This window comes from Miscanthus floridulus, chromosome 7 (genome assembly GCF_019320115.1).
Source record: "Miscanthus floridulus cultivar M001 chromosome 7, ASM1932011v1, whole genome shotgun sequence".
NCBI classification, from domain to species: Eukaryota; Viridiplantae; Streptophyta; class Magnoliopsida; order Poales; family Poaceae; genus Miscanthus; species Miscanthus floridulus.
The window spans coordinates 111,973,038-111,994,488 of record NC_089586.1 but is presented as its reverse complement, the minus strand read 5'-3'; the positions used below and the strand labels follow the sequence as shown (position 1 = coordinate 111,994,488).

The window sequence follows — 21,451 nt, the reverse complement described above, 5'->3', positions numbered from 1 at the left end:
AGCTCCGGTGAGCCACATGTATCTCGATCTTGATAAATTTTTAGTCAGTTTAGCATTGTCTTACGTGATTGGAAAATTTGCGATGAGATGATTCAGGGAGGGTTCACGTTCATTTCCTGGAGGCAACGTTGATGTAAATTTCTAAATTAGGATTTAGGTCAGTGATCCCGTGTAATTGATACTTATGTGCTGGCTGCTAGCACTGGGATAGGCTTAAATTTTTGAGCTGCTTGCTTAAAATTTAGAACCAAATTTTACAGGATCAACCCCTCTAGCTTTAGCAGCTTTTGTGTGGGAAAGGAATTTCTCTGGAAATGCTTCAACTGTCTTGAAGTTCCTACAGAATATGCTACTGCACTCGTCCTTATACTACTAGGATTTTTTTCACCGAATAATCATATTTCCATGATATGTATGGAGTTCCTAACAATTATTGTGTTTTGCTTGAAATGTGACGTGAACTGCAGCCGGAGCTCGTAATGGATAACATAGGTGAAGATGAACATGAGGAGGAATTGGACTTCCATCTTGGGACTGCTGATGATAGCAGTTCGGATGATGAAAACATGTCGTTGAATTCAAGTTTATCATCAATGGGAAATGATGTTGGTGGGGATGCACAAAGAGATGCACCGGTAAATTATCCATATGACTCCCTATTTATTTAATCATTATTGCGGGTTTGTGGCAGCTAGTTTGTGACGATGTTTCATATGTCCATACTGATGAAACACAACATTTGCGTCTGCAGCAACATTTGCGTCTGGAGGGAGATGGCAACTGTACTTATGACTAGGATATATTTATGAGAATGGCAGCTGGTGCAGAGATGAACAATACATTGGATGAGTACTGAGACATAGTAAAAAAGACCATTGCAACTGAAGGGGAGGCTTACATTTTCTACAAGTATGCGAGGGACAAGGGTTTCAGTGTCAGAAAGCAGAAGTCACTCTGGACAACTATTGTTCAGGCGGTTCTTGTGTTCTCGAGAAGGCGAGCGAGAAACAAAATAGCTAGAGAAGGAGGATTTCAGCCGTAGACCAAGAGCTCTAACTCGATGTGTTTGTCAGGCAAAACTGGATATCAGACTGGATCGAACCCATGGTGTATGGTATGTGAGTAATTTTGTGGACGAGCACAACCATCGTCTTGCCACAAAAGATGAAGTTCCATTCCTCTGGTCTTACCAAAAATTAAAGGATTTCCAGAAAACAGAAATCATGGCAATGGAAGCTGTTGGGATCCGTAAACATGCCATTACGAATGTTCTTCAGTGCAGATATGGTGGGTACAGTGAAGTTGGCATCGTTAGGAAGGATGCATACAACTTCTCTTCTAGGTACAAGAGAGCTAGGATCGCACAAGGTTGGTTTGCGGTTATTGAATTACAAATGCATATGTGTGGTTGCTGACTCACCTGCTACTTTTCAAAAAGCACACCATGGACGCATAGGTGTCTAGTAGCCCCCGCCAAGTGGCTGAATTTGGATGTTGAACCCAGCAACTCCAACAGCTCGGCTATTCTTGTTTTGAAGGCTATTTTAGAATTTGTATAGCAAAAAATAGGCTCCAACAGATATGCTATCTAGGTTTATAAAATAGAAAATTGGCTATCCCTTAATTTTAGGTGGCCATATAAAGTCAACCATGGGCACTAGTTATCTGAAGACGAGAAATAGCAAAACTGTTGCAGACCTCTTCTTTTTTGAGAAGTTTTCTATTTTACAAAATGGCTAAACTATGAAATCTGGCTAGTAATTTTAGCCAAATTGTTGGAGTTGCTCTTACGTAGTCATAACCTTCGATTTTGGAAAGTAAAAAATGCACAATTCTCGCACAACTGCCTCTGTTACTTTCAGCCTGTATCTACCCTGCTGGTTACACAAGTCCTCCCTTCCAGAACAGCTATGAAATATGAATCCAACAAAACATCTCAACTAACGAACTATAAATGAACGACCAGCATCACCAACACATGATCAAAAGATCACTTGACTCTGCACAAAGTCGCACAAAGTTTACAGACTCAACTTAGGGAAAAAAAAAACAGGGTCACCATATGCTACATCTCTCCCTGCACTAGTTTCTCCAGTAGTTCGTCAGCCATCTCCAGATTCTTCGGCTGTAGCAACGGACGCCTATTCTTGTGGATCGTCGAAGTAGAATTCAAGATCGGCCTATTTGCTTAGTCGTAAACGATCGTAAATTTTCAGCCAGAACAGTATTTTTCTCTCACACCAAATCAGCCAGTAGTAATAATCCACGATCGTATATTATCGTTTCAGCCCCAGCCAAACAGGCTGCCGATTGTTAAAAACTGTATCCTTCCTTGTATTCCACAATGTTCAAAGAACTCCTGCATAGAGAAAAAGAATTAAACATTTTTTGCTGCCTCTACCTTGATCCACCACCTCAGTAAAAAAGCCCTCCTCTAAGAGTCGTTCATGTAGAGTCCTTATGAATTAAAGTGTAGTTTCTTTAACTATGGAACGTAACTAAGGAGACCAATTACAGCTACATTTCCTCTAAAATGAAATTTTAGATGAAACACAAGTGTTTTTTTTTCTCAAGTTATACCTATCTGCAGGTAGTTGCTCCAAACAATTTTGAAGACTGCATAGTATGATATGATTTAACTTGGCTAATTTGCATATGACCATTGGTGTCCATTTCAAGATACTTTGGCTCTGTTCGCTTCGTTGAAAAAACAGGCTGAAACACTGTTCCGACTGATTTGTTGTGAGAGAAAAACACCGTTTCGACTGAAAAAAACAAGCTTAAAAATACGGATTATAAGAGAAGTTAAATGGCCTTTGTTGAAACTTATTGATTATGGAGATGATGAAAATGGCGACGATGTGACAGATAACATACCTAAGGGCAAACCAACTCCGGGTTCAGAGCAGAAACCACTTTTAACTGTTAAAAACTGCATCTGCTAATGTAGTCTAGTGCGCAATCAAAATTGCAGATATGGATGTTTGCTGTCCTGGTGCATCTTCTGAATCAAAGAGGCAGTTGAGCTTCTGTTCTTAGGCCTTGTTCAGTTCCTCCTCTAAAGTTTAGTCCCTATCACATCGTATTTTTAGACACGTACCTGGAGTATTAAATACAGACTAAAAAATAACTAATTGCACAGATTACGACTACTTTGCGAGATGAATTTTTTAAGATTAATTAGTCTATGATTGGACAATGCGGTGCTACAGTAAATCTGCCGTACATGTGCTAATGATGGATTAATTAGACTTAATAAATTCATCTCGCGGATTTCTGAGGACTTTCGTAATTTGTTTTATTATTACTATCCGAACACTCCGATATAACATTCACATATAACATCCGATATAATACCCCTAAACTTTGGCCTTGGATTTAAACACCACTTAATCAAAATTGTTCTTAAGGCCGGACTTGAGAAGCTGACATGCAACAACATTAACAGCAACACAGCAGGGGAGGCGTTGACGGAGAGATTTAGCGGAGGGCCAGATTTCATGTGTAGGACGGAACGAAAGATGAAAGGAATCCCTGTCCAATCCAAACATGAAATAAAGTTTCTTTTTTCTAATCCAAACACGAAGGGAATTAAACTGAAGAGGGAGGATGAAAGCACACGCACACATGGTACACAGAGCGTAGGGATTAGTTGCAGAGAGGAGCAGGCAAGGAGCCAACGGTCGGGCTGCGGGGGGCTCTAGCCCTCTACCTAACCTGGGCATGTGGAGCACTCTAAGTTTTTTCTTAAAATTTTATACATATATGTGGTAGGAGGGGTAAGAGAAGATAAAAAAGTCTATATTTTTTGTTTAGCCTCTCCTATTTTTTTTTTCTGGCTTCGTCACTGATGAGGAGAGGTAAGGGCAGCAAGGAAGGGAGGACGAACTTACAGGTAGCTGAGCTTCGACAGCTGGATGAATCAAGTCAATTCTTAGGAAGCCGAGCAGATTGGCCTCGATCGCTGGGTGGTGCCCCCGTCGCCCGTCGGCGGTTCGCCTACGCCACACGTCCCGTCCTGTCTGCAGCCGCACATGCCACCGTCCGTCCCGTCTCCCGTCCTCCATGGCCCCGTCCACCGCTGTCTGTCGCCGCCATCACCGCCGCCCCGTCCGCCGCCGCTGCCAAGACCTTCGTGCGACGACGCCGCCGCCTCTCGCCCGTCGGCGCCGCGAACGAGCCCAAGCGCGGACTTGTGCCGGCGCTGTCCCCGGCCTCAGCCTCGCCTCGGCTCCCTCCGAGCGCCGCCGCCGCCAAGCCCTCAGTGCGACGCCGCCGACGCCCCTCGCCCGTCGGCGATGCGAACGAGCCCGAGCACCTTCGTGTATTGTGGATCAAAGAAAAAGTCGGAGTCGTCTAACTAATGCTATGGATCTAGTGGACTACGCCTAGGCATGGGCTTGGAGTCTTGGACACGGGTTCAGCCCGAGTCCAGATCCAAATGTAACTAATTTTAATTAATTACCCAGGTGCTTTGAGATGCGTGCAGCCTTTGAAAAGAGAACCAGCAGAGCAAAACTAAGTTGGCAAATCTAGGTGACCCATGCCATATTTATGCCAAGAAGGCAAATCAATACCGACCACAAAGGGTTGACGTCAAGTGCATCACTCAGCAAGTTCAAAGACAAAAAACTTCAAATTGATAGTTCATGGCCATGGCCTAGATGATAACCTCAACAAATCTAGGACTGCTTGTGTTTGTTTGTGCTTGACAATAACATGACCCTCGGGTATCATTTATGGAGAACATAGCTGCTTCCGCGCTTCCCAGGACACAGGGTGAACCGGGCCGACTACTCGAAGTCCTGCATCTACTTGGGGTATCTTCACTGACATAGAGAACAAGACATAGTTAGATACAATCCTCGATATCTCGGGAAACCTTATTGTAACCGAACACCATAATAGGAAACGAAACCAACTATATAAGTTATAACCCTGCCCCTCTATTACATATGTATTCGCTAGTCATTTAACTAGGGAACATTTGAATCGTTGAGCTGAAGGTTACAAGAGAAAAGAGTTGGAAGTTTGGATCTTCACCGGAATGAAATTTAAAATTCGAGTCAATGTTCAAAACTATTTGGTTAAAACTTTAATTGTTTAGTGTGAATGTTCACTGATTAACTATCTTCGATTATGAGCGTTCATCACCTCGCCCTCCATTGATACGGGATGGGATCTAGCTCTAGACATAATTCTTGCGGACACGAGGTCTCTCTTCTTGTAATATATAAGGAGTAGCTCGCCCAAAAGACATGATGGAACAATTTTGAAGTGTCCATACACAGTATGTATATACCATAATCATCGACAAATAGGCCATAGTTGGTACCAATCACACCAAGAGCAACATAATACGGAGTATATCATTAATCTTTTATTTATAATTATCAATCAGGATAAATTACAATTATCAATCAGGATAAATTACAATTGTCGCAAAGAAAATTAAAATCCTAGTATAGTTGATGGTTTTGCACTTCCATGTCTGTTACCACGCACTCGCAACCACAAACGAGTGCAGTACGTAGTCCCGGTATATATCGTCAACGTCCTTACGCCGATCACGATCAGCACGCCCCAGCCTTGAACCCCACGGCGCCCCCGCCAACGTCGTACAGCACCTCGAACGTCCGCTGCTGCACGTTGCCGATGATGCCGAGAGAGCTGTCGTCACTGTTGGCCGCGAAGGCGAGGCAGAGGATGCTGCTGCTGGTCTGCAGCATGATCCCATTGGCGTCGAGGTTGACAACGGCTCCCCCGGAGAACACTAGCGCGACGGTCGGTATGCTGACGCTGGACTGGCCGCTGAAGTCAAAGCAAGTGTCGAGGATGCCGCTTGGCGGTGCCGGCGGGTACTGCTTCATCCCGGCCTTGAACGCCGACGACAGCGCCGAGTAGGCCGTCGGAGGCAGCCGCGTGAGGACGGTACCGGAGTCCATGATCGTCCCGGCGGAGAAGACCGAGGTGGGTATGCTGAGCTGCCTCCCGCCCACCCTGATGGCCTGAATGCTCACGCCGTAGAACGTGGGGACCTGGCTGCTCCTGAGCATCGGCGTCTTGACGAAGCCCGAAGTTCCGGCGCCGAGCGTGAGGAACCCGGAGGAGCTCGGCGTCGGCGGGAGGCAGTACGAGAAGGCCGTGCCGAACGTCCCCGCCGTCTGTGACGCCAGCGATTGCGCGCCGCCGCCGAGCCCCATGAGCCCGTCGGTCTGGTCGCTGAAGCCCGACTCCACGTTGCTACACCCGAACTGGAACTTCCTGACGGTGTTGGAGCCCAGCGCGAGCGTGTCGGAGCTGTAGGTACCCGTCGTGCTCGAGCCGTCGCCGTACGTGACAGTGTACTGGCACTGAGAGCTGGAGCAGCCGTTGCCTTCCTGGCCGAGCTGCGCGCAGGCGGCGGAGCTGCAAGAGAACGGGGAGTACGTGCTGGACGAGCTGGGGTCGAAGAGTGGGTCCACCTGGGAGTGGCACTGCGAGCAGGGTTTGCACTGCACCCATGACACGTCGCTGCCGGTGTCGATGAGCATGGTCTGGGACTTGCCCGGCGAGCCGAGGCGTACGGTGATTAAGTACTCCAGCGTGTCCAGGGAGGTGCCCAGGGTCGTCGGCACGGTGGCGTCCGATTGCTGGACGTCACCAGCGCCACGGCCGCCCTTGACGCCGCCCGAGAACTTCCGCTGGATGTAGGCAGCTCGGAGCTGGTCGCGGTGGAGCCTCTCCTCCAAAGTTGGCATCTTCTTGGTCGGCAACGTCGAGCATGGGCCGTGACGGTGATGCAACGGCACCGTTGTAGCACCGGACGACGACGACTGAACCGCTGGGAACCATCAAAGCAAGGGAAACGATTGCCATATATTAGTAAAACTGTGCACAAAATAATCAACCAAATGGAAGGAAAGGAAACTGCTGGTGCGTGCACGGACAGTACTGCACCTTTGGACTCGGAACAGACGGACTTAGTCCTCAGAGAGCCGCCAATGGACAGCAGAACCCTGTGGCTGCCATCATCACCTGCGTGAGCAATGTGAGAGCGATAGCTGAGAAAAAAGAGGAGGCTCAGGAGAAGAAGCTTCGGAACAGAGGCCATGGCTTGCCGTTCCTTGCTTGCCACTTTGGCAGGCAATGCTGCAGGAGCTGAGATATCAGAGATGCAGTGAGTTGCCGCTTCAGAATGCACCCTGCTTATATAGAGGGAGGCAGGGAGCAACATGAACTCGGGTGCCCCGGCACCTACGCAACCAGTATTCATACCACGACGGAGACTCGTGGTGGACTAGGTAACCGTGGCGTGCATACATGGGGGGACGACCAAATCGGACTCCAAGGCGTGCGGTCTTCTTCAACGGATGTTGCCGCCTAGATGAGCGCACAAAAAGGCCACTTTTGAATTCTCTGTGATAAGATTGGGCGTCCTCGGGCTGGATGATTAGGTAAGAACGTCGTCTTTACTGAACGAAGATAGTGTATTTGAGTTCGGAAATTTAACTTACTGGAGGATTATTAGGCAACTGGCTTATTTAATAACAACGCATTTGCGCAGCAAGTTTCGACTTCAAATCCTTGCTGGAGTTTGGAAACTATATATTCGCCCATATACCCGGGCAAGTTTCTCTCCATTTTGTTGCGACGCGGCGTCCGTTGGGACGCTGCTCCCGCGCCCATCCCCGCTCCTGAGACAGCGTCGGTCCGGATGGAGCTTACCGCACCTGCGCCCGATACACGCATCATGGAGGCCCGCGTCTCATCCCGCCCAATGCGTCGCGCTGGTGCCCCTTCCACTCCACATCCCGGCCGATCCGCTGCGGCATCCCATCGCCGCTGCTCTCATGTCCGCGGCCTCTATCTTCATCACACCATGGAGCCGCAGCAGCTGATACACCGAGGGCTTGGCTTCCTCCACACCTATATCCAGATCTACTTTTGCAACAATCAGACGAAACAATTGCAACATGCGTCTAAAACCGATGAAATATTCGGAACATACACATGCAACATATATCTGAAAAATAGATAAAACACTTGAAACATGTGTGCATAGCCATAGCAACATACTCCCTCTGTCCCTAAATAAGAGTTATTCTCGCTTCCTAAAAAGAAAACAACTTTTTAACTTTCACCAAGTATATTTAACAAAATATTAATATTTATGGTATATAATTAGTATCATTAGGTAGATCGTTGAATATACTTTCATAATAGACTCTATAGACTTAGTCAAAGTTGAGAAAGTTTGACCAACACGATTCCCATAACGATTCTTTTTTTGGACGAAGAGAGTATGCAATATCCAGATCTACTTTTGCAACGTCAAGATAAAACATTTGTAACATAAGTCTGAAAACATATGAAACATTTGAAACACACGCTTGAAACATGCGTGTATAGCCATAACAACATACGCAAGATCCAGATGAAACACTTCAAACATACATTTGAAACAACTAAAACACTTGAAACATAGGCTTGCAACATGTCTGAAAATGATTGAAACGCTTGAAAACAAAACGTCACCGACGGTCACGACCTACCTGGTGGGGAATTGCAATGACATAGACCTCCCCTTCTTGCCAATGACACGAGGTGGATGGAGGCGCAGGCGCAGGCCTTCCCTGCCTCTTCTTCCACGACGGGCGAGGTGGATGAGGGCGTGGGCGGGAGCGAGCAACGGTGCGCGAGCGGGCGAGGCGCGGGGCGCACGGAGCCAGCGGCGCGGGCGTGGCGTGCGGAGCGGTCCGTCCAGACAGGACGGACGCCCATGGCGTACCATTAGTGATTTGTTGTAAAATAAAAGAAATTTTGAATATCGTCATGGCTTCGAAAATATAAGTGCTTGGACTTTTTTTCAACATATTTATAGAACATAGGAAAAGTGTACTCAAATTCTTCAATTATTTGCAGTCATACAGAAATGGGTGATTTGAACTACTCAATTCATCAATTATTTGCAGTAATATCTAGTCCGTATTCAACCAAAGGTTGAAATGGGTGATTTGAACTACTCAATTCATCAATTATTGCAGTCATATAGATCTAGACAGTTAAAAGCCAAAAAACTACGCAGCGACAAAGCGAGGGTGGGTTCCACAGAGCCGACGCTGAAGCTCCTCCTTTGCTCCTTGCCACCACCGCTGCTGCCGCGCCATCCTGCGGTGAGTCTATCGGTGATAAAATGAAGAGGGGACTCATCGCTCTTTTACCATAATTTCTTTTAGACCTAGATTATTTAAGGTTTAGCCCAAATAAATCTATGGATAAAATCAAACAATTTTTTTATCAAGATATTGTTACCTGTGAGATGGCTTTGGTGATTGTCGCGACAATGTCGTCATTGGCCGATCTATAGCCATTATCGACAAAGGGATGGTGCTTCTCGACGCTCTCCACAAGGACAAAAACTCCAAGTCATTGATCTCATCATCGATGTCTTACGTTTTTCAGTTGTTGTTGGCTGGAAATTTGAGAGACGACCGCCTACAAAAGATACTCGAGTGCTTGTACGTGTGTGTGTGTATAGTTTTAGACATAAAACTCATGGGGGTCTGCTTGCTGCTCGAACTTGGAACTTGACCGCCCAAATAGTCTTTTCTTCTTCCCTTTGCATGTGAGGCATAAAGTCAAACTAATCAAACTGGCATGCAGTCTAAGTTGGTTGTAAGCAGCCAAATATTATTTATCTGCCTTCGTTAAGCCACAGATCATTTTTTGACTTTCCTTTTGCTTCTTGCTGCTCTAGCTTGGTAAGCTTTTCAGTGAATGCTCTATCTCTTAGCTCAGCAGGGTAGCTAGGGTCTCTAGAAATGCTCACCACAATAGTGAGAGAAAGGGTCTACTTGTAACAAACACAATATATATAAGGTTGCAACTTGTCAATGCAAGTTGGCAACAATTTAATATGAACAAGATGCCCCCTTACTTTTTAATTATATATGAAGTTTAGAAGAAGCTAATTAGCAATCAGTTTGTCTTACTAATTAATTAGCTTGTTCTAATAACGTAATACATAAAACAATGGTGGGAGTATTTGTCAATATTATCATTTGGTACTGTAACATGCATTTGGCGGCTATATATCCATTCATCATGAAACGATGATGAAACCTAGTCATGCATTATTGACTTCTACGTAGTAATCTTGTGTTAATTTTATAAGCTTCGAATGGGGCTTTCAAGTGAGAACAGGGTATGCTATTGCTAGGGTAGCGGACTCGGGCTCATCTGCTAGCCAGTATATAAAACATTTCCAATTTTCCACCATTGTACGTTGTCCCGTTGTGTCATGGGTCATGGCATTGTTCACTTGTGGGGCACCATTTCGTAGAAAGTTTCGCCTGGTTGTTGGCAACACGTCACATCGCTGGAATGAGATTCTGTATGAACTACATGCTCTAATGGATCATTCTCTGTCCCGTCCTTCAGAAGAAGAATATGAGAACTCATTAGCAAACCTCCACACGTTAAGTCCAAGGCCCAATCATTTCTTGCAAACTATACTTGGATATACTGCTTAGCTACTTAATCTCAGAAAAAAAGTTAGAATCAACCTTAAGTGACTTGTATTGTCATGTACTCCCTCGTTCCAAATTTTAAAACGTCTTGATATATTACTTTTACTATATATCTAAGTATATTATATATCTAAGTACATAGTAAAAGTTATGTATCTAGAAAATCTAAATTATCTTATAATTTGAAATTGATGGAGTACTTCAACAACAAGGTTCTTTCACTGTGGTTCAAACAGCCATTTGCGCCCCTTCGGCCCTAGAAACGGTGGTGAAATATTACCACTGCTAATTCTTTTTTTTCTCGAATACGCAAAAGATTTACGTATAATTGTAATTAAGAAGAAGAGTTTAACCGTACAAACGACACGCTTCTGATGAGCACGCTAGGTGGTCTTACAGCTATTACTGGACCTACCTTTGCAGACGGTTACAAACTTTCTGCTAATTCTTATACAACTGGTGGTAAAAAGGGTTAGCAGAAATGGTTTATGCAGTAGTTAATAAGAACTAGAGTGAATTTAACACATGGATCAAAATTTGTAACAACCATATAAGACCAAAAGTTGAAAGCCAAAATATAGATTTATTAGCAACAAGAGTTCATATAAACTAAGCGAAGATTTTAACTAAATATCCATAGATATGTAATTCAAATGATGAAAACGCATATAGAGTAATTGACAAATTTAAAAACATCCGGATAGAGATTCTAGATTTTTTTAGATGATGGATAAAGATTCTAGATTGGTATTTTTGTTACAAACTAAATAGAGAGAGTAAAGATAATCAAATTTTTTAGTTGCATGCATTAAATTTATTCATGAAACTTTTAATACCTATGCTGGAGCACAAATGATAATCTAGGTGCACTGCCTTCTCTAAGAGCAACTTCAGCATGGTCACTACTTGAGCCCTCAAAACCAAATTTAAGGGCCAGAGTCAAAAAAGAGCTCCAGCACAGGCCCTACTAGAGCCCTTAAATTTTAGCCCCCCCACCCTCAAATCCCCCTCCTACCCCTCATTCCTAGGGGCCCTGGTGCAAGTCCTCAAATGACGGTTGCGGTAGTTTTCCCTTCCGAGCGCTCGTGGAACCGTGCCCACCCATCCACCTCCGACGATGATTCGCCTCCTTCTCCATCCCCAGCAAGACCCTCCCTCGGCATGGCTCCGTCGATGAGTCCTACCCAAGCTCCCTTCCCCCGTGAGAGCACCCTAAGCCCTCTTCCCCTACGACGGTGTCTTACCTGGGGGATCTCCCTCAACCGGCTCCCTCTGTGACGATCTCTCTCACCAGCGAGACCCTTCCTCGGCGCGACTCTCCTATGTCGCTCCTCGACGAGGCCTGCCCCTCAATCGGCGACACTCGTCCTTGGGTCTCCTCCTCCTCCAGGCCACCATCCTGACTCCTATTCCCCAATGAGCCCCTTCATTCATGATTCCTCTCCCTAGACTCCTTTCTTCCCGGCGAGCCCCTACCGTTGAGACCCTGACCCTTCGACATGGGTGCACTTCTCGCGTCGAGCTCCCTCGCAACATCCACGGCTCATTCAGGTAGAGCTTCGTTTGATGACGAGTGGGTCCCATACGGTAGTATCTCCTAAAGTAGATATGAGGGCTATTGCTAGAGTAGGTGTAAAAAATCCAAGCCCTCAAAAAATGAGGGAGCCCTCAAACCAAAAATAGGAGCTCTAATTTGAGGACTCATGCTAGAGTTGCTCTAATGGATCAAAGTCTCCAGCTTATATCCTTTCAAATGAGCAAGTCTCTAGGACTCCTTCAGAAACACTACATGCTAAGGTAAGACTCCCGGTTTGTTTTGCAAAATTAATTAAAATTTCCTATATCATTGCTTCACAACCACTCCTGATTTTGTTTTAGCTTTTCTAGATATATGGATTTTACTATGCACTTAGACATACACTATATCTAAATACCTAGAAAAGGCAAAACGTATGATTAGAATGGAGGGAATAATATTCTTGATGTTTAAATTTTGTATAAATATAAGCGTAGTATTCCACCTCGGTCAAAACAGTTATTGTTGAATTATCTCTCAACCTCTCTTCCCACAACCAGCCAATAAAAAATCCCTCACAGAGACCAAGCAATATATGTACTTCCTCTGTTCTATATTACTTAACATTTTAGACTTTCTCACGGAGACCAACTTAGAAAGCAAAAGACCAAAATATCCCTCGAGGAGTAGAGATGGAGATGTATTGGGAAAGAGAAATATGTATTGGGAAAAGAGAAAGATGAATGGGAGGAAGTGAGAAGATAAAAATATTTGGGTACAAAATTTGAATCATATAAGGTCATCTATTTTAGGATGGAGGGAAGTATTTATTTTCAAGCCCATACAAAAAGCATCATCTTCAATTTCAAAAGCAAGAGAGATAACACATATAAATTTCAGTAGGGTGCATTTATAGGAAAGGTAACTCAACACCTAAGACAAATATAATACAGTAAGTTATATTAGCTTGTGCTTGGCTTGTAGCCAGACAAGTCAGCAAAATCCAATGCAGATGAGAGTACTATAGAGAGAGTGTGATTGTCAGAGTTTACATGCAGGCCTGTTGTGACCTCCACCCTGCAAGGCTGCAACATGTTAGATGAGCTGTTTTCCTCTTGACTATACAGTAAAAAAATGATGCTGCCATATCCTTTGTTCTTCCTCCCCGCTGTCGTTATAACTCGGCTATAAATCTAGCTTATTGGGCTTGCTTTTGATTGCAAATGAACCTGACATAACCTCTCTAGATGGACTGGACCAGTGAGCAATGGCCAACACACGTTCTAGTTCGTGGCATTCATCAGTTGCTTTCTTGACCCATTTCCGCCCCTAGCTCCGCCTGTTCCTCGGTTGGCGACGCCGTCGCCGTGGGGCAAGTGTGGTCGCCAGCTGCCGGACCTTTTCCCTTGGAGTACGTACGACTGTACCAGCCCGGAGTAAATCATCCCATCTGACATTCCCTGCCGGCTTCCCTTGTTTGCTTCGTTCTGCTCGGCAAGGAGGCAGCGTACGTGGAAACGCGATGGACTTTGCTTGCGCCGAGACTTCGATGGAATCTATCTATCATATAATTGTGGACAAAACACGTCAGCAGATAGATGTCACAACACCGGCCTGTATAGTGTAGACAAAACACGTATGCATCATTTCTTATCACAGCGGCATTTACCGGGATGATCCATTTGCTCGGTTGCGCTCGGCTGTCGGACTTCGGCTGCATGCGCTCGGTTGTGTTGTGTGGGTTCGGCGGGTTTTGTTTGTGTGGCGCGTCCGTATCTGCAACAGCGACGTGCGTCGTCAGGAAGCAGGTTCCTTCTACGCTTGCGTTGTGTGTCCCCTGCGGCAGTTGGTGACTCATCGACGGGTATCTTCTCTCTACTACACTAATGAACGGTACTACGTGTGCGTACGCGCTGTGCCGTTGTTGTTTGAGAGTCTGAGAGAGATGGACGACAGGCCGCAAGAACTTTCCAGGAGCTGTGTGTGCAAGCTTCTCCGGCCGGGCACAGAGCGCGCGCGCGCGTGCGTGTGCGTCCGTTTCGTGTCCATGCAGGCTCCGTGCTGGCGGCGCGTGCGATGGGTAGCGTGCTCCCACCGGCGCTCTCTAGCGTTGCAACAGGCTGGAGGGAAACGATCTCGACTCGAAAGGAATTGTGTATGCCAATATATATGGGCATCTCCATCAGCAAATTAAGATACTTCGTCCCTTCCAAAATGTACCCCAGAGGTCCGATAGAAATCATAACAGGACGTCCCACTAGAAGCTAGTGATTCAATCAATTAACCAAGTTTATAGACATATAGTCATCTACACAACATCATATTGCTTTCAGTATTTTCCTTCAAAAGAATTATTTCCATTATTAATTACTATAGTATAATGCCCGTGCTAACGCCACGGCTTTATTTTACGAATGCACATAAAAACAACCAAACAATGATGTTTTTTTTCCATAGTTCAACTTTTATACGATTGTATTTGAGCATATATACAATCCGGGAAACCCTTTTGCATAAGGCATATTTGCATAAGAAGGCATAATAAAGCTATGATAACCCTTCTCCTCACCTGGAAACATGGCAATCATCTTTGAGTTTAGTTGATCAACATGCTCATTTTTTGTTGAAAGGATGGCACGTGTGCTCATATATTCCGCTGATCTCGCGTTTTCCTCAAGTGGTGGGAAAACACGCTGAATGAGTCTGTTTATGGAATCTTCATTGTCTGTATAATCAATCACAATATCTTCTGGCGGGCGAACATAATCATCTCCGATGGTTTGTTCAGTTCTATTCCCAATTCTAAGGAGGTAACTTGAAAACTATGGGTCAGTTTGAGCCCTCATGTTATGTGTCAATCTGATCTTCCTTATATTGTCCCACAAATAAGATCTCTGCAATGACGCATCAGTTACTTGTGCTCTAGTTCCACGTGGAACCACAGGAAGCACCTGTCTAAAATCTCCTCCAAACACCATAACCTTACCCCAAAACGGCAGGGAACAATTCATAATATCTTGCAGAGACCTATCAATACACTCAACCGCTTGACGCCTTGTCATAGCAGCTTCATCCCATATAATCAAGGACGCCCTACGGAGTAACTCTGCGGTGCCGCTTTGCTTTCCAAAGCTGCATGTGCTATTCTCAGCAAGTGTAATTGGGACTTTGAATCTTGAGTGTGTTGTGCGTCCTCCAGGCAATATCGATGTTGCTATGCCAGAAGTTGCAGTAGCAATTCCTATTAATCCCTCTGAGCGCACTCTAGCAAGAATTACCTTGTATAGTAATGTCTTTCATGTTCCTCCTGGACCATCAACGAAAAACACTCGGCTTTTGTTATTCAATACATGATGTATGATTTCATCAAATCCTGCTCATTGGTCGTTGTTAAGAGATTTATATATATCCAAATGTTCTTGGTCTACATGTATGGAAAGCTCCTCTCTGACCTCTCTCATCATGTCATTGAAAAATTCAACTGTTTGACAGAAAGTAATAAAACATCAGTTTTCATGAATGCAAAAATGTTAATCATGGTAGAAAAAATATCATATTATTATAAAAAATAAAAATTTGTTTGCATGTAACTTACCTGCATCATTGAGCTCCGGAAGATCATAATTTTTTATATCCTTCCCTATGGACTGAATCATTTCTCTAATGTCTCTCAACGCCATTTTCTCGACTACACTTGAGTTAGAATTGTCTCTTTGTCCCATAGCTCACGTACGTTGGTGGCCTCACAAAATACAAAAATAGTCGCAAATAATCTCCGTAATGCGGCTGGCATCTGAAAAGTTTCAACGTCACTCAAGGCGTCACCTAGGGTATTATCTGTCTCGATGAGCCCTCTCTTTTAACATGTTTCTCTAAAAGTAGGGTATGTGATGCCACCCATTGTTCTTAAATCCTTATATGAGGTTGCACCTCTTACATGGTTCAGAAGCTATCAGCTGGGTGTGCATACACAATCCTTCCAATCTGATCCAGCTGCTTTCTTCTCTGCCACACCTTACGACCACTGATCCACCAGTAGTGTTCTAGGAACTCCCTATATAATAATGTCCTTGCGAAACTATCAGCACGATTGATCTTGAAGTATTCCGTGACTGTAGTCATAGTTGATGATGGCTTATTGATAACATCTTTCTAGATTTTGAGACTGTTGACACCGTTTTTTGCACGTGTCAAAATAATCGGAGTGGACTAATCGGCAAGGGGAAAGTTATTGAATACTTTGATAACCGATGAAAGCCAGCTTGTAAAGATGGTTGCCGATAGCTGGTGATGGTCGATGGAAAGGTTGATTTGGACTCGGACGTTGCCGATGAGGTTGGAGGTGTTGTTGTCAATGCCGATGAAGGGAGGCTGGAAGACTACTGCCGATGAAACAGGGAATATGCCGATGAAGGAAGGCTGGAAGACTACTGCCGATGAAACAGGGAATATGCCGATGAAGGAAGGCTTGAAGACTACTGCCGATGAAATAGGGAGTATGCCGATGGGAAGGAGGACAGTGAGGTTTCCATCGTAATTGAGGCGGACAGGGAAATAGATAGAAGTTGATTTCCTTTTCTATATTAGTTAGAGTATGATTCATGTAAGAGTCACGTGTTTCCTTAGATATGGGATTGGTGTCCTAGTTGTGTTTGGTTGTGTCTCTTTAGATCAGGGTATAAATATGGAGTAAGGGGCAATGTAAGAGATATATCAATCAACATCAAAACCAATTTTTACTCCTATTTGCATCTACTTACTTTTCGGCGACTTCGTCAATTTGCATACTTTTTCTTTTTTACGAGTTCTCATTGAATCGGCGAGCTGCATCGTTTCAGTGCGACCTTCGGCGATTCTCGAGTTCCGCGTGAGCACCTCTTGGCCGTGACTTCCGGGCGTATCGCTGTTGTCAGGACTAAAGTGTTCGTATCTTCATCCTTGTCGATTAACAGGTCAAATCGACTGGCACGCTTTGGATATCGATTCGGGTATTAGCCCTTTGTGTTTGCAGATCCACTTTTGCATCAACACATCTTTTGGCACGCCTGGTGGGACAAATCAATCAATATGTTCAATTCCGAGATCGATTCAGGGAACATTATCGCAGTATCAGAAGAAGATCTCAAGGAAGAACAGAGGCAGGTTATGGAAAAGGCTGTAGAAGAATACAAGCAGCTTTGTCTGAGATCATTTAGCTTGAACAAGAGTGGACAAGTCATCCAGAAGCAAGATTTGCCGTTGCCTCGGCAGGTTACCTTTGACTCCAATCCTGGTAAACTTCAAGAGATGGTTAATTCTGCAGTAAATCATGCTTTGATTAATCACTCCAGTGTGCTGTCCAATACTGTTCATAATGCTGTGGTTCGAACTCTCAAAGAAGGACAAGCGGCACCACATTACGTTGGGCCTGCCTATCATCAACCAGAGCCAGCATCTGTCAAAACTCCATCGGCTCCTTCGGCCGTTGTGGGTACAGAAGTTACTTCCCCTCCAGTATTGGCGGGCTCACCTAATGTTCAATCTACACCAATACAATCAGAACAGGTACTACCAGGAGGGCGAGTTCAGCTTAATACAGATCTATCGGCATCAGCTATGTCAGGCCCTGTGTCTCAGAATAGCCAGATTCCTACTAATTGGTGGGGATATGGCATGCCTCCAGAGTCATCTGCTTTCAATCCTAGATTACCTCAAGTGTTTGATGCAGTAGGGAGAGCGCCTATACCATCGGCCGTTTCGCCGATGGCTCAAGTGCCTCAATATGCCGCAACTACTTCTGTGCAACCAACTTCAGGAGGTTTCCAGATACCTATGGTTCAAACATTCAATTCAAGCCCATCGGCGAGCTTACTGCCGATGCAGCAGAAAGTCCCTGCTATGAGTCAAACTGGGGTTCAGTTCATGCCTCAAACCGGTTTTAATTATCCAACAATATCAGCAAATTACCAGCCATCGGTAAGTTTTGTACCGATGAGTTCTAATAATGATTGGTCAGGACAGTTACCTGTTCAACATACAGTTCAGCGAAATCAGCAGGTTGCAGGGATTCAACAAGGTCATATGCAAGCTGGTTTCCAGAATCAAGCATCGGCAGCCCAGCCGATGAATCCTTTCCAACAGGCTAACGGACCACAAGTAACGGCAAATATGCCGATTGCTGGAGATCGTGGGCCACAAAGATATGTGGAGGGATGTCAGCAGGCACCTGTAGAAATTCAACCGGTTCGTCAGCAGGAGGCTGATGCTTTTTGGGCCGATAAGATAGCAGAAATTATGAAGGATCAGTTTGGGATAAAGCCCAAGGTCAATACTTATTCTTATCGGACTCCATACCCTCCTGCATACGATTTAATTCCTCTCCCAAATCGGTACAAGGTACCGGATTTCACTAAATTCTCTGGGCAAGATGATACATCAACAATGGAACATGTCAATCGCTTCATTATTCAATGTGGAGAAGCAGCTAACAGAGATGAATTAAGAGTTCGATTATTTTCATCATCTTTGTCTGGATCAGCATTTACATGGTTCATTTCATTGCCACCAAATTCTATTATTACTTGGGTTGATCTAGAAAAACAATTCCATAAGTATTTCTTTGCTGGAATCCATGAAAAGAAGCTTACCGATTTAGTAAAATTGAGACAGCGTAATGATGAATCGGTAGAGAGCTTTGTGCAAAGGCTACGAGATGTAAAAAATAAGTGCTACAGCCTGGTGCTGGATGATCGGCAGCTTGCCGATCTGGCTTTCCAAGGGTTATTGCCACATCTTAAAGACAGATATGCTTCTCAGGAGTTTGAAAGCCTCAGTCATCTTGTGCAAAGGATCTCTGATCAAGATACTAGGGTTTTTGAACCTAAAAAGAATTGGAGTAAAAAGGTATCATTTGTTGAAGAAGTAGGAGATTCTGACTCTGATGAAGAACCAGTTATCGGCTTAGCTGAGTGGGTTAAGAATAAAAAGCCAATATCATGTCCCTTTGGTCAAAAAGAGCCAGAAAAGTTTACCTTTGATATCACCAAGGCCGATAAAATATTTGATCTTTTGCTTCAAGAGGGCCAAATTAAGCTGTCACCTAATCATGTGATCCCATCGGCAGAAGAGTTGAAGAAGATCTTGTACTGCAAATGGCACAATGCAACTTCACACAGTACAAATGAGTGCAAGGTATTCAGGCAACAGTTACAATCGGCTATTGAATCTGGGAGGATTAAGTTTGGTACTTCCAAAGCCCAGAAGCCGATGAAAATTGATCAACACCCTTTTCCAGCAAATATGTTGGATGCCAAAGGAAAGACCAAGGTTTTGACGTCAGAGGCTGCTGAGAAAAACGCGTCAGTGGACCCCCAACATCGGATAACTACCGATGATGCAAAAAGTAAGGGTTTGCTAGGAGAAAGCAGTAGTTCCAAAAATCCTCCTCGATCTGGCATTGTGATTACTCATCGGAGGCAGCAGGAGGGTTGGCGTCAACGTAATGACCGATATCGACAACAGCAAGAAGTGAGACGTCGGGAGGAATGGAATCGACATAAAGATCATTGGAGATGTCCGTTTTTCATCCATTGCTGGGAAGAAGGTATTAAATTGCCAACTGTTGAAAATTGCCCTGAGTGTAATGGTTATTACGGAGTCAATCGCTCAGAAAGGAGGTTTCAACTTGGTAATCAGGGTTCGTCTGTCAGTGAGCCGATCAGAGGCAGAGCATCAGTGCATGATCGGCTGGGGGGCAGACTTAGTGTACATGAGAGGCTTGGTAAACGCGCTGGATATTTTCCAAGGAATCAAGAGGAGCTTGAGGAGATGGCAAACGCAAGAGTTCCCGATGAGGAAATATTCTACAGGGACCCTAATATACGTCGTGTAGAATCAACTAGGACTTGTTATCAGCCGGTTTGGAAAACCAAGTTTCCTCGATGGTGCCCAGAGGGTCTGACAAAGACGCAGAGGAGGAGGATGCAACGTGAGCGTCAGGAGGATTTATACCAAGAGGAAAATTCCTCCAATGAAAAGCCTGGTCGTCAGCAGTGGCAGGTAAAACACAAAAATAAGGGTCCATCGGCAGATGTTAATATGGTATTCATGTTGCCGATGGAGTTTTTGGTACTATCTGATAATGAGGAAGAAGTTGTTCTCTCTGATCAAGTAGCTCAGTTAACACTAGATCCAATGATGGCTGTTTTCGAGAAACCTACCGATGACGAGAGACAGCATCTTAAGGCTTTGTTTGTGAAGGGCAGAGTTGATGGGCAGCCTGTGTCTAAGGTACTTATTGATGGAGGGGCTGCGATTAATATTATGCCTTATGTGATGTATCGGAAACTTGGTAAGGGGGATCAAGACTTGACCAAAACCGATATGATGTTGAAAGATTTTGAAGGCAATGTGTCACCGGCTAAAGGGGCAGTGTGCGTGGAATTAACCATCGGCAGCAAAACCTTGCCAACGACGTTCTTTGTTATCAACGGCAAGGGTGCATATAATCTGCTTCTAGGGAGGGATTGGATTCATGCTAATTGTTGTGTTCCTTCTACAATGCATCAATGCCTCGTACAGTGGATTGGGGATAAGATTGAGGTCGTCCCTGGTGATTCTTCTTATATCATCGCATCGGCAGAATCAGATATTTATGAGCGAACTAAATGCATATCAGGAGAAGCTTGGGAAAAAGAGTTCCTTAGAGTTGCTGATTATGAAATTCCACCGATCCAAGCAGTCGGTTCTGAAGAGGAGTTTTAATGGATAGGTTTGCCGATGATGGAAAATTAGGTCAAGGGTTCACATCGGCAGATGATTTAGTAGAAGTAGATATTGGTGATGGTGATAGGTCAAGACCTACTTTTATTAGTGCTAAGTTAGATTCCAAGTGTAAGCAGCGAGTAACAGATTTGTTAAAAGAATATAAAGATTGTTTTGCTTGGGATTATACTGAGATGCCTGGATTAGACCGATCGATAGTTGAACATCGGTTACCTATCAAATCTGGATTTCGGCCACATCAGCAGCCAGCGCGCCGATGCAACCCTAATGTACTTCCTGACATTAAGGCCGAAATAACTAAATTAATTGAAGCAAAGTTTATTCGGCAATGTCGATACGCAGAGTGGATCTCTAATGTGGTTCCTGTTTATAAGAAAAATGGAAAACTTCGTGTTTGTATTGATTTCAGGAATCTCAACAAAGCCACACCAATGGATGGCTATCCAATGCCGATTGCTGATTTGTTGATTGATGCTGCGGCTGGACATCAAATTATCAGCTTCATGGATGGTAATGCAGGTTACAATCAAATATTCATGACTGAGGAAGATATTCCCAAGACTGCTTTCAGATGTCCAGGTCATGTGGGGTTGTTCGAGTGGATAGTCATGACGTTTGGTTTGAAAAATGCCGGTGCTACTTATCAAAGAGCTATGAACTT

General features: G+C 44.5%; 1 protein-coding gene and 1 long non-coding RNA gene across 2 annotated transcripts; both read right to left on the bottom strand.

Annotated features, from left to right (window-relative positions):
• Positions 1–1,832: 1,832 nt before the first annotated feature.
• Positions 1,833–4,334, bottom strand: LOC136464288 (uncharacterized). The gene is made up of 2 exons (XR_010761170.1): positions 3,894–4,334; positions 1,833–2,359 (listed from the first exon to the last, which is right to left on the bottom strand). It is a non-coding gene; the product is annotated as an uncharacterized lncRNA (long non-coding RNA).
• Positions 4,335–5,366: 1,032 nt separating this feature from the next.
• On the bottom strand, positions 5,367–7,146 carry LOC136464287 (aspartyl protease family protein At5g10770-like). The gene is made up of 2 exons (XM_066463254.1): positions 6,940–7,146; positions 5,367–6,823 (listed from the first exon to the last, which is right to left on the bottom strand). Exons 1-2 carry the CDS (start codon positions 7,091–7,093, stop codon positions 5,574–5,576), a joined length of 1,404 nt encoding a protein of 467 aa, XP_066319351.1. The 5' UTR covers positions 7,094–7,146; the 3' UTR covers positions 5,367–5,573.
• Positions 7,147–21,451: the final 14,305 nt, after the last annotated feature.